General features: G+C 44.8%; 1 protein-coding gene across 2 annotated transcripts in view; it reads left to right on the top strand.

The window, feature by feature from the left end:
- The window catches only part of FUZ (fuzzy planar cell polarity protein), a 117,010-nt gene extending 107,271 nt beyond the window's left edge, over positions 1-9,739 (top strand). Inside the window, exons 10-12 of one of the 2 annotated variants that reach the window (XR_012252417.1) lie at positions 1,196-1,297; positions 4,854-5,110; positions 7,932-9,739. Coding sequence is in view for 1 of the 2 variants with exons in the window: in XM_073655947.1 (XP_073512048.1) it covers positions 1,196-1,297; positions 4,854-5,056 (305 nt within the window). In the remaining variant the exon portion in view is untranslated. Of the gene's footprint in view, positions 1-1,195; positions 1,298-4,853; positions 5,695-7,931 lie in introns of those variants that run through there. The other variant, XM_073655947.1, reaches the window with a different exon arrangement.
- Positions 9,740-13,848: the final 4,109 nt, after the last annotated feature.

Below are 13,848 nucleotides of genomic sequence, written 5' to 3'. Positions count from 1 at the left end.
TGTGTACACATACATACACACAGTGGTGTAATAAGAAATCAGGAAGGGTGTAAACACTTTTTCACACCACTGTGTGTACATATATATATATATATATATATATATATATATATATATATATATATATATATATATATATATATATACACACATACATTTGATTGTTTCCATTCTTCCCTTGTGTGGAGGATTTGCCATTGTACACAATAGCGCTTTTTCCCATTGTGCTTTATTATTCATGATAAGGAGCGTGTAACTAGATAAGGCAGGTGAGATTACCCTAAACTACGAGACGAGACGCAGCACCTGAGAATTAATTACTGCATTGTAAAATGAAGTCTTTAGCGGTCAGCCTGACAGGCATGCAGGGCTAGATTAATTGCCAGCTTCATCTCTCACATCAGGCTTTACTTAAAGGGAGTGTGTCATCAAGATATGACCTTTTGTTCAACTTATTTTTCAGCATTTTTGGTGATTTTTCATACACTTTTTGTGTAGTACGACAGCTCATCATACAAAATAAATGAGCGTCCACCTATGTAAATCTCACCTGTTACATCAGTGTCTTGTTTTAATTAATAATAAATATTTCATAATATAACTGATACATCCTCTTTGAGCCCCTCGTACTTTCTGCATTATCCTGTTACTTTGTGTTTTGTTTTTTTTGCATTTGTACATTGTGCAGGTTTCAGGTGTTGCAGAGCTGAGTTTTTCAGTGCAACGTAGGTAGCAGAGCTGAGTTGTTCAGTGCAGCAGTGTTAAAATGTAGCAGAGCTGAGTTTTTCAGTACGGCAGGGTTCAGATGTAGTAGGGCAGAGTTTTTCTGAGCAGTAGGGTTCAGATGTAGCAGAGCTGTGTTTTTCAGTGCAGCAGGGTTCAGATGTAGCAGAGCTGTGTTTTTCAGCGCACCAGCATGGAGTTGTCCTTAAGATGAGCTGTGATATTACGATGTGTTATCCATCTGCTTCGGGCTCCAGGAAGACTGGTAATTATGTTAGCTCCGTGGGTTAGAAACTGTTATAGAGGAACTCTGTTTTCCCTGTTTTGGAGTCCAGCGTTAATTATACTGCACAGGACCCCCAATGCTCTCCCCCCCCCCCCCCCCACCTTTAAAAGTGTGGGATGTTCATTATATCTAGGACGATGCATATCTTTCAGACTGTACTAATCCTCTTTGCTCCTGTTTCACCAGAGCTGAAGTTTACTTTGGAGCAGCGCAGAGCAGCACTTCGCTCTTTTTATACACTTTCCCTTTCTCGTTACTTTAACCCTGACAACGCTGATGGAAAAAACAGTAAGTCCTGATGGCTCATAGCTTACACATTGGCACCGCAGGCTTCACAGTGCTTAAAGGGGTCCTCCTGTCTTATAAAGTGATGTGTTATCACTAGTATATTCCATCGCTTAATTACAGGTGGTGCCTGACCTCTAGGACCCCCATTGACCCTGAGAATGAAAAGGCATCAGTGCTGGTCAACGGGGTTTGTCCACCTTTTGAGGACAATTTGTTTTTCTTACTTAAATGCATTTATTTGGTGCTAAAATCATTATTTTAAATAATATAAATACATTTATTTGGTGCTAAAATGAGCGCTGTGCCCCCATAAGTCTCAAAATTGGGTTTGTATGAGGGGACCCAGTAATTGGACCCCAAGCAATCATTAAAGGGGTATTCCCATCTCCAAGATCCTATCCCAATATGTTGTAGGTGTAATAACTGATAATATTAGCAAATACTTCCAATTAGAAATGTAGTATAGTTCTCCTGATAACCTACGTCGCTTACCAAATGTGCGGGGCATTGAAGTAGCTTAGGTATCCATGGTTACGACCATTCATAGTGACCGGTAGTTGCTAGTGGTCGTAACCATGGATTCCTAAGTAACTGCAATGTCCTGCACATGGGGTAAACAACATAGCGAATCGGAAGAACTAATACTACATTTCTAATTGGAGGTATTTGCTATTATTTTTATTATTATTCTTACACTTACTATATATTGGGATAGGATCTTGGAGATGGGAATACCCCTTTAAGCATATCCTGCATAAGATGGAAATACTTTTTAAAAGGGGATATACCACCATTACACGAGCAGTGAGCTGATTCCAAAAACATTCATCGGGTATGTGGAAGCAGTTGTGCTCAGGAAATAAAAGGGCCACAGAACTTTAAAGGGTTTCTTCACTTCTGAACAACCCTTTTTATTTAATGGGTCCAGAAAGGTAAAAAAAAACAAATTCATACCTCCCGGACCGGCACTACTTCTCCATGGTCAGTACTGCGTTCCCGCCAGTCTGATGAGATCAACATCCGGCAGGGGCGTCATATAAGCACTGCAGCCAATCGGCATCCACTGCCTTGCTGAACCGTTCACAGTCCACTTGGACAACTGTTTCTTCTGCTTGAACAAAATGTGAATGCCGTGTTCATATAAACGCCCCTGCCGAGTGTTGATACCCACAGATGGTGGGGAATGCGGCGCGGAGGACAGAGGAGCGGTGCTACTCCAGGAGGTTAGTGTTATTATTTATTTATTTTTTTTTGTATTTCTTTTACTGGTCCCATTAATAAGGGGCTCTCCAGTAGTGGAAACCCCTTCAACGCTTTCCCAATATGTGATGCACATGTGCGTAGGGTATGGAGCGACTCTTAGCAGCGACCGGAGCTTGCTCGGATCACTACTGTTTAAGCCCTTAAATGCTGTTGGCGTCAGAGTGGCACTGTTTAATGAGGCCCCGTCTGAATGACGCAGTGGCGGAACATGTGAACCACCACCCTATTCACTTTCTATGAGACTGCTGGTGCTAGCCAAGTACAGGCTGCACCACTTAGTCTCTGTACATGTCTGGTCACCGCACCATTTAGTTTCTGTACACATCCGGTCGCCGCACCATTTAGCCTCTGCGCGCGTCCGGTCGCCGCACCATTTAGCCTCTGCGCGCGTCCGGTCGCCGCACCATTTAGCCTCTGCACACGTCCGGTCGCCGCACCATTTAGCCTCTGCACACGTCCGGTCACCGCACCATTTAGCCTCTGCACACGTCCGGTCACCGCACCATTTAGCCTCTGCACACGTCCGGTCACCGCACCATTTAGCCTCTGTACATGTCCGGTCACCGCACCATTTAGTCGCTGTACACATCCGGTCACTGCACCATTTACTCGCTGTACACATCCAGTCACCGCACCATTTTGTCTCTGTACACATCGATCACCGCACCATTTAATCTCTACACACGTCCAGTCACCGCACCATTTAATCTCTACACACGTCCAGTCACCGCACCATTTAGTCTCTGCACACATTCAGTCACCGCACCATTTAGTCTCTGCACTCATTCAGTCACCGCACCATTTAGTCTCTGCACACGTTCGGTCACCGCACCATTTAGTCTCTGCACACGTTCGGTCACCACACCATTTAGTCTCTGCACACATCTGGTCACCGCTTCTTTCAGAGCCCCCTTCTCGAGAGTGCAGGGGGTACCAGTGGTCGAACCCTCACCAATCCGGTGCGGATGATTGGAATAACCTGTTAACCAGGATATCGGTGCTATGTTAGTCATTCCTCTGTAGCCCCCATTGTTCTGCCCTACAAGCCTGTTGTATCCAAAATTTCGCACATAACATGCGTTGAATAAAGGTGTCTGGTAATAACCTCTTGCCTTTTCAGATCAACGACATTTGATTCTTGCCCGAGGCCTGTAGAGTATAGGGTCTCGCCTCCCTTTATTGTATTCTTGCAGGTTCTGTAAATAGAGCCCCGGCATTGTTCTCTGATGTCATCTCCCTCTCTCCCGTCTTCTCTCTATGTAACACGACCCTGGAAACGAATGCACGCATATGTGTTGGACGCTTTTAACACACAGTGCTATCATAGCTTATCTCCAGAACGGGCTGCCGCTTTCTAGACTCAGCAACTGATGGGTTAATCTTTTCCGATGTTGCAACCAGTTGTGGAGGAGATGCCGTTTGTTTACCCAGTCATATCCATTTACATAGATGTAAAGATTAGCTGCTTGCTTTGACATTGACCTGTCTCATTGTTATGGCTACATACACTTAAAGGGCTATTCCCATCTTAGTAAGAGAAGGGATATTGCTGGGTTATGCCGTCACTTAATGATCGCTGGGATATTTTCCTCTAAGACCCCCCTGCAGTGCTGCTTCCCCAGCACTGAAGCACCTTCATTCTCAGGATCAATGGGGTTCCTGGCGGTCGGATCACCAGCGATCATTAAGTTATGTGGTATCGTAGCAATATGCCTTTACTTACTAGGATAAGAGTGCCATGTATTAATCTGAAGACCACCATACACTCTGGAATAAAGCCAACTGAACCCTCCCCCAATAATACAGAACACATGCATGTTCATGAGAGATGGCAGTCAGTCAAAAGAGCCTTTGTTTGACGACATCTGATGTGTAGAGCCACCCCAAAATGACCATTTCAACCAAAACGATCGTTCATGGGGTGAAATTTACCAACGACCGATCGTTTTAGCTAATTCACCATTCATCATCATTTGTTGATATAGCGAAACTCTTTGGACGTCAGCCGAATAAACTTTCAGGCTGCAGCTGAAGCCTGTGCTGACAACTCAGCACTGCTGTAACAAGGTTACCAGGTGTTTTGACAGAAAATACTGCAGTGGTTGCTGGTTGGAGTAAACTCTGTGCTAACTCCTTCATCACAATGACTACTCTGTTGCCGTGTTCAGCAGAGGCTTAGCGGAGGCTTAGAGCAGTGGATCTCCAAATTTTCTCCATTTGTGTGAGCAGAACTACATGAATAGGGTGTGAATGACTTCATTCCTTTCCATAATTTTTGCATTTTGTGTCTCAGTTCCTTACGAGGAGACGTTTGCATCAGGCTTCAGTCACCAAGCTCACCAGTGCTACACCGTATCCAGCTCCCACAAATGCTATGGGCTCAAGACCGAGCTCCATCTGCTCTTTCTTGTCTTCAAGCCAGAGGTACCTACGTTCAGCATGCAGACTATCGCGAAAAAAACCCTGCAGGTGTTTACCAAGGACTTTCCCTTCTGACTACGCCATTGTACAGGATCTGCATCCTCGTGCTACGGAAATCCAGAGAACACCGTAAGGATCGTTGATATTTCCTAGCGATTGGGAAAGTATTTCCATCCTAACACCATTGTACAAAAAGACACCTATCCTCCATCTGTCGGCAGTCACCCTGAATATTTATTTAATGCTCACGTCAAAGGCTTGAGATGTCGCAACACCAGGAAGCGATGGGATTTTGGATCAGAGTTGCATGTCATGCTGTCGTTACATTATGATGATGGATGTGAGCAGCTGATTAGCAGAGCGCTTTACATTAACTTTTGTTTGCTTTCGCTGATAAGGATGCAGTTACATGAAACATTTTTTTTCTGACGCCTTTTTATTTTATTTTATAAACTTCCTTGCAAAGTTATTACACATTAACATGAAGCCGCAATAAAAATAAATAAATAATGCACGCGAGTGAGAATTTTCACCTTACAAAATTTCTCACCAGCGACGAATATGCACCATATTACTCGGATGTTCTTTGGAACAAGTTAGCGAAAGGAATTCATCAATACAAGTTTCAATCCAGAGTTTTCTGGAGTAATTGATTTAATCGGCTGGCCATACAGTACAGACCAAAAGTTTGGACACACCTCATTTAAATATTTTTCTGTATTTTCATAACCATGAAAATTGTACATTCACACTGAAGGCATCAAAACTATGAATTAACACATGTGGAATTATATACGTAACAAAAAAGTGTGAAACAACTGAAAATATGTCTTATATTCAAGGTTCTTCAAAGTAGCCACCTTTTGCTTCGATGACTGCTTTGCACACTCTTGGCATTGTCTTGATGAGCTTCAAGAGGTAGTCACCAGAAATGGTCTTCCAACAATCTTGAAGGAGTTCCCAGAGATGGTTAGCACTTGTTGGCCCTTTTGCCTTCACTCTGCGGGCTCACATAAACCATCTCGATTGGGTTCAGGTCTGGTGACTGTGGAGGCCAGGTCATCTGGCGTAGCACCCCATCACTCTCCTTCTTGGTCAAATAGCCCTTACACAGCCTGGAGGTGTGTTTGGGGGTCATTGTCCTGTTGAAAAATAAATGATGGTCCAACTAAACGCAAACCGGATGGAATAGCATGCCGCTGCAAGATGCTGTGGTAGCCATGCTGGTTCAGTATGCCTTCAATTTTGAATAAATCCCCAACAGTGTCACCAGCAAAGCACCCCCACACCATCACACCTCCTCCTCCATGCTTCACGGTGGGAACCAGGCATGTAGAGTCCATCCGTTCACCTTTTCTGCGTCGCAGAAAGACACGGTGGTTGGAACCAAAGATCTCAAATTTGGACTCATCAGACCAAAGCACAGATTTCCACTGGTCTAATGTCCGTTGCTTGTGTTCTTTAGCCCAAAGAAGTCTCTTCTGCTTGTTACCTGTCCTTTTTTACTATGAAGGCCTGCTGCACAAAGTCTCCTCTTAACAGTTGTTGAAGAGATGTGTCTGCTGCTAGAACTCTGTGTGGCATTGACCTGGTCTCTAATCTGAGCCGCTGTTAACCTGCGATTTCTGAGGCTGGTGACACGGATAAACTTATCCTCAGAAGCAGAGGTGAATCTTGGTCTTCCTTTCCTGGGGCAGTCCTCATGTGAGCCAGTTTCTTTGTAGCGCTTGATGGTTTTTGCAACTGCACTTGTGGACACCTTCAAAGTTTGCCCAATTTTTAGGACTGACTGACCTTCATTTCTTAAAGTAATGATGGCCACTCGTTTTTCTTTACTTAGCTGCTTTTTTCTTGCCATAATACAAATTCTAACAGTCTATTCAGTAGGACTATCAGCTGTGTATCCACCTGACTTCTGCACAACACAACTGATGGTCCCAACCCCATTTATAAGGCAAGAAATCCCACTTATTAAACCTGACAGGGCACACCTGTGAAGTGAAAACCATTTCCGGTGACTACCTCTTGAAGCTCATCAAGAGAATGCCAAGAGTGTGCAAAGCAGTCATCAAAACAAAAGGTGGCTACTTTGAAGAACCTAGAATATAAGACATATTTTCAGTTGTTTCCCACTTTTTTGTTAAGTATATAATTCCACATATGTTAATTCATAGTTTTTATGCCTTCAGTGTGAATGTACAATTTTCATAGTCATGAAAATACAGAAAAATCTTTAAATGAGAAGGTGTGTCCAAACTTTTGGTCTGTACTGTGTCATTTCTGCCATAATTTGCACCATTTTTGTGGCATAAATTATAGTGAACCTGTCTGGCCGCCTACCACTAAGCTCTGTCCATTTTCCAAAAAGTTGGCAGAAACAGAAAAAACTTTGTGCGCACCTTCATGTTCTCCCCCCAAAAAAGTGACTTTGTATTGGCAATTTGATGAATGGGTTTAAATTACGCAAAATATTCATCATTATTGCAACTCCATTGCGGATTTATTACAGATGGTGACTTTCCCCACCAAAGTCAAGTATGGAAAATCCGCCATAAATCTGGTCAATTTCCACCCATAAAATTATGGGTAATTTTTTTTAAAAGTCTTATCCATCTTCAACTTGCAAATTTTGGAAAATCCACATCAAATCCATCCTGCGTCTTTTTACCAGGATGAGCCGTCTGACGGGTAATGATTTTTCGAGAGGACCAGAGGTCATGAGAAAGGGCAACGTTTTTGAGAACGGACAGCTCCGCTGCTCCCAGCTGCAATGTAAATGTCGCTCCAACTGATGGCTTCATTTTATTCCCTTTACTCTCTCCAGCCTTACAGACATGTGTGAGTGGCTTGTTAGCATCTTTTCATCCACGTCAAGTAGCTGTGTAATCCACTGACACAGCAACAATTACATAATCCAACAGCGCTGATGGTTTCTCTCTTTCCTTTACAGAGTCAATGCAGGGACAATAAAGGCAGAATTAAAAGAACATCTTCTATAACAATAGGAGTCCTTAAAGGGGATCAGTCACCACTCCTGACAAGTCTGTTTTAGTAAGTACTGGTATTCCCCATATTATGACAAGGGTGTATCCTTAAACACACAGACCCTGTCTAATCAGTGCTGACAGTGCACTTCTTTGACAAAGTGAATGGTAACACTCAGCTGTCTAGTTTTTCACACATTTACAGGAGGAATAACAGAGAGACGGTACAGTGCAAAGTTTTACGAAAAAGTGTTCCAGATTTGTTATTTTTGGTTAATATAGGACAACCGTACACACCTCCTAAAAAGCAAGGATTCAAAGTAGCCCTGCCCACAAAAAGAAATAAAAACATTCAACGCATTTCAGAGCTGGACGAGCACCAAAAATACATCATTGCCGGATTACAAGACCAAAAAGTGTTGTCATACAATGATACAAATATGTTTAAAAAAAACATGACTGCATAATTATATAATGCATGGTATTGGATCAGGCAAGTAAAAGCAACATAAAAATAAAAGTATAAAAAAACATAATGTATGGAAAAGTAATGGAAAAATATTTTGCTACTAACTAAAAACTGTTTTATGTAAAGAACGAAAGCAAACAAAAAAAAGAATACACGGTTGTTATCACTAGCTCTAAAACTTGTACCATAACCCTAGTATGGAATATCGTAAAAACATGGGAAAAATGTGGTATACTGAGAAGACAAAGAAATGGAATAAAAAGTGATCAAAAAGTCGTGTCACTGAAAACGTCATCTCGTCCCACAAAGAATGCTGCCCGTCAACTACCAATGTTTCTGTGTGCGGCTCATTTACAAGGCTGAGTTTGAGACCCCTGGATTTTGGGATATGTTCCAAAATAGTTAAACCCAAATAACTATTCTTCTTTTAATGTTCCATAAGAGAAATGGTGAAAAAGTGATTCTGGGAAAGTATAAATATGATTGGTGATGGCCCTACCACTGGGCACCCCACTGGTGAAGGGAAAGGGTTCCTGTATCCACCATCTATGATCACTACCGCTTACTCCATAGACAACGGATGGAGTCGTAGTGCACATGTGTGTCCATTTCATTAACACGAGAATCGGTATTTGGAACAAAAACACCTACAATGATCTATTATGAAATAAAATAAAAGTTGTTAGAAGTTTCTAAGCTTTTTACTTCTTCCCCCCCAAGGCTTCCAAATCAGACATTTGCTCTTACCGCTTACGCTAGGATTATCCCCCAACTTTCCCAAACCCATGTGTGAAGACCCTGGGTCTTCCGTGGGCATAATACTACTCACAACACAGGGTGAGGGTAAAACAGTGTGGCAGTACTTTATTGAACCACCAAACGGACAATAAACACACAGAACCGTCCCAGCAAATACCCAAGATGGTGCAACATTACACAGTCTCACCTTTCCGCTGGCCCACCTGGGATAGAACAGCTGCGACTTTGGGACTTCTAGGACCGACTACCTCAACTAGTGGCCCCCCGCGTTTGGCGTATCCCCACAGAGAGAAGGTAGCGGCCAGCTCAGGAAGCTAGCAGTCCATCGAGGTACAACCCTAGGAGATCCGATGGTCCCACCCTGGCCTCTCCGAGAATTTCCAGCCTTAATAACTACCTTCTCTAGCTCTAATTTATAGACTCTTAATAACACACGGCTGGCCTGCGAAAATTCATCTTTCCTTGGTTTTTACATAGTTGCATATCTATGTTTTTATTATAAGGCAACTGTTTGACAATTTGTAATAAAAGTATATTTTACTTATTTTGCTTTGTGACCTTTTTATCCTTTTTTTTAATTTTTTTTTTATAGCTCTTGCACTAAGTTCCCTTCTTATATTCTTCCAGCCCGTTCATCTTTCTGATATACAGTATAATGCTTGTGTCGATGTAATATAATGCCAGTCACCACTGTGAATGTTAAAGGGAACCTGTCAGCTGATTCATCCTGGCCAAATCACCGGCAGCATGAATCAGAGCCTAGTTGCACAATTGCAGATAAATGTTTTCTCCCTGAAAAAAAAAAAATGATTTGAAGATCCGGCCATAGCCAGAGATGAGACTAGGTTAGAGCTGCCCCTGGCTGGATATTCCCAGCGCTGCTGCGGCTGATTGACAGGTGTCTCACCTGCTGTGGTGCTGGAACAAGCCGGCCAGGGGCAGCGCTGAACTGTAAACCCTACAATAACTATTCAAAAAATTAGGCAAAAGAATCGAAAAATCATTAAAACTATTTTATTGTACAATTCGAAGAACACAACACACATAAGAAAACAAAAATAATGAAAAAACTTTTAAGGAAAAGGAGGCAAATGATGAAAATATGTTAAAAGAGGGGGCGCGGAGGGGAAATGGGGCGCACACGTATGGCATTAAAAAGTTGCTTAGCATAAAGGCACATATTGCATGTCAATAAACGGATGAAGTAATTGTGTACTCCTATAATTTGATATAAAATTTAACAATTACTATATTATATATCAAGATATGAATATGCAAAAAATTATATATGTAAGTGATTGAATACCTGCATTATTGCACAAGCCCCAGAAAGTTACTCTAATAATATAAATTGATCAGTTCATTATAAATCAAATCCATCATGATAATTACATATACAAATGTGTACATTCAGATAAGGAGTATAACTATGCAATTCCCCCCCCCCTCTCTCTCTCTTCCCCCTCTCTCTCTCTCTCTTCCCCTCTCTCTCTCTCTCTTCCCCTCTCTCTCTCTTCCCCCTCTCTCTCTCTCTCTTCCCTCTCTCTCTCTCTCTCTCTTCCCTCTCTCTCTTCCCCTCTCTCTCTTCACTCTCTCTCTCTTCCCCCTCTCTCTCTTCCATCTCTCTCTCTTCCATCTCTCTCTTCCCCCCTCTCTCTCTCTCCCCTCGCGCTCTCTCTCCCCCTCTCTCTTTTCTCCTCTCTCTCTCTCTCTTCCACCTCTCTCTCTCTTCCCTCTCTCTCTCCCCTCTCTCTCTCTTCACTCTCTCTCTCTTCTCCCTCTCTCTTCCCCCTTTCTCTCTCTTCCCCCTCTCTCTCTTTCCCCCCTCTCTCTCTTCCCCCACTCTTCTTCCCCACTCTCTCTCCCTACTCTTTCTCTCCCCACTCTCTCTTGCTCTCCCCACTCTCTCTCTCTCCCCACTCTCTCTTTCTCTCCCCACTCTCTCTTTCTCTCCCACTCTCTCTTTCTCTCCCCACTCTCTCTTTCTCTCACCATTCTCTTTCTCTCCCCATTCTCTCTTTCTCGCCCCACTCTCTCTCTCGCCCCACTCTCTCTCTCGCCCCACTCTCTCTCTCGCCCCACTCTCTCTGCCCCACTCTCTCTCTCTCGCCCCACTCTCTCTCTCTCCCCCACCTCTCTCTCTCCTCACTCACTCTCTCCTCCCCCACTCTCTCTTTCTCTCCCCACTCCTCTCTCCCCACTCTCTCTCTCCCCACTCTCTCTCTCTCTTTCTCTCCCCACTGTCTCTTTCCCTCCCCACCTCTCTCTTCTCCCACTCCCTCTCTCTCTCTCCCACTCCCTCTCTCCCCACTCTCTCTCTCTCTCTCTCCCCACTCTCTTTCTCTCCCCACTCTCTTTCTCTCCCCACTCTCTTTCTCTCCCCACTCTCTTTCTCTCCCCACTCTCTTTCTCTCCCCACTCTCTTTCTCTCCCCACTCTCTTCTCTCCCCACTCTCTCCCCCACTCTCTCTCTCTCCCCACTCTCTCTCTCCCCCACTCCCTCTTTCTCTCCCCACTCTCTTTCTCTCCCCACTCTCTTTCTCTCCCCCACTCTCTTCTCTCCCCACTCTCTTTCTCTCCCCACTCTCTTCTTCCTCCCACTCTTTCTCTCCCCACTCTCTCTTTCTCTCCCCACTCTCTCTTTCTCTCCCCACTCTCTCTTTCTCTCCCCACTCTCTCTTCTCTCCCCACTCTCTCTTTCTCTCCCCACTCTCTCTTTCTCTCTCTCTCTCTCCCCATTCTCTCTCTCTCCCCACTCTCTTTCTCTCCCCACTCTCTTTCTCTCCCCACTCTCTTTCTCTCCCCACTCTCTTCTCTCCCCACTCTCTCTCTCCCCACTCTCTCTCTCTCCCCACTCTCTTTCTCTCCCCACTCTCTCTCTTCTCTCCCCACTCTCTCTCTTTCTCTCCCCACTCTCTCTCTTTCTCTCCCCACTCATTCTCTCTCTCTCTTCTCCCCACTCTCTCTTTCTCTCCCCACTCTTTCTCTCCCCACTCTCTTTCTCTCCCCACTCTCTCTTTCTCTCCCCATTCTCTTCTCTCACCATTCTTTCTCTCCTTCCCCATTCTCTCTCTCTCGCCCCACTCTCTCTCTCGCCCCACTCTCTCTCTCGCCCCACTCTCTCTCTCGCCCCACTCTCTCTCTCGCCCCACTCTCTCTCTCCGCCCCACTCTCTCTCGCCCCACTCTCTTTCTCTCCCCACTCTCTCTCCTCTCTTCTCTCTCTCTCTCTCTCTCTCTCCCACTCTTTCTCTCCCCACTCTCTTTCTCTCCCCACTCTCTCTTTCTCTCTCCACTCTTTCTCTCTCCACTCTTTCTCTCCCCACTCTTTCTTCTCTCCCCACTCTCTTTTTCTCTCCCCACTCTTTTTCTCTCCCCACTCTTTTTCTCTCCCCACTCTTTTTCTCTCCCCACTCTTTTTCTCTCCCCACTCTTTTTCTCTCCCCACTCTTTTTCTCTCCCCACTCTTTTTCTCTCCCCACTCTTTTTCTCTCCCCACTCTTTTTCTCTCCCCACTCTTTTTCTCTCCCCACTCTCTCTTTCTCTCCCCACTCTCTCTTTCTCTCCCCACTCTCTCTTTCTCTCCCCACTCTCTTTCTCTCCCCACTCTCTTTCTCTCCCCACTCTCTTTCTCTCCCCACTCTCTCTTTCTCTCCCCACTCTCTCTTTCTCGCCACACTCTCTCTCACCCCACTCTCTCTCTCTCACCCCACTCTCTCTTTCTCTCCCCACTCTTTCTCGCCCCACTCTCTCTCTCTCTTTCTCTCCCCACTCTCTTTCTCTCCCCACTGTCTCTCTCTCTTTCTCTCCCCACTGTCTCTCTCTTTCTCTCCCCACTGTCTCTCTCTTTCTCTCCCCACTGTCTCTCTCTTTCTCTCCCCACTCTCTCTCTCTTTCTCTTCCCACTCTCTTTCTCTCCCCACTCTCTCTCTCTCTTTCTCTCCCCACTCTCTCTCTTTCTCTCTCTTTCTCTCCCACTCTCTCTCTCTTTCTCTCTCTTTCTCTCCCCACTCTCTCTCTCTCTCTCTTTCTCTCCCCACTCTCTCTCTCTTTCTCTCTCTTTCTCTCCCCACTCTCTCTCTCTCTCTTTCTCTCCTCACTCTCTCTCTCTTTCTCTCCCCACTCTCTCTCTCTCTCTCTCTTTCTCTCCCCACTCTCTCTCTCTCTTTCTCTCCCCACTCAAATTCAAATTCAAATGAGCTTTATTGGCAAGACTAAGTACATATTAGCATTGCCAAAGCAAATGGTAAAAAGTAGGGGGGTGGGGGTAGGGAGGCATATAGAGGTCCAGGATATATCAAGATCCTTTTAGAGGGTAGGGGCATGTCCAGGGTGGTGTACAGGAGTCCATGGCATATCAGGCTCTTAGTTGGGGAATAGGGGCATGTCCAGGGTGGGGTATAGACGTCCATGGTATATCAGTCTCCTCTTAGTCTGTGGCAGGCACTGACATATTGTTCTGCTATGGACGCTGCACTTTCCTCTTCCCCCAGTAGTATCGGCAGTTTCTCTTCCTCCTCCATGGAGGTGAAGTCTGGGAGGAGATCAGACAGTCTCTGGAAGTGAGTGTCCCTCACTGTGGAGTATTTGGGGCACCTCAACAAGAAGTGGGCCTCGTTCTCCACGGCCTCCTGGGGGCACTGCTGGCACAGTCTG

Source organism: Phyllobates terribilis, unplaced genomic scaffold (assembly GCF_046119375.1).
Source record: "Phyllobates terribilis strain yellow unplaced genomic scaffold, ASM4611937v1 Scaffold_12__6_contigs__length_324123572, whole genome shotgun sequence".
NCBI lineage: Eukaryota > Metazoa > Chordata > Amphibia > Anura > Dendrobatidae > Phyllobates > Phyllobates terribilis.
This window is presented reverse-complemented; position numbering and strand designations above follow the sequence as displayed.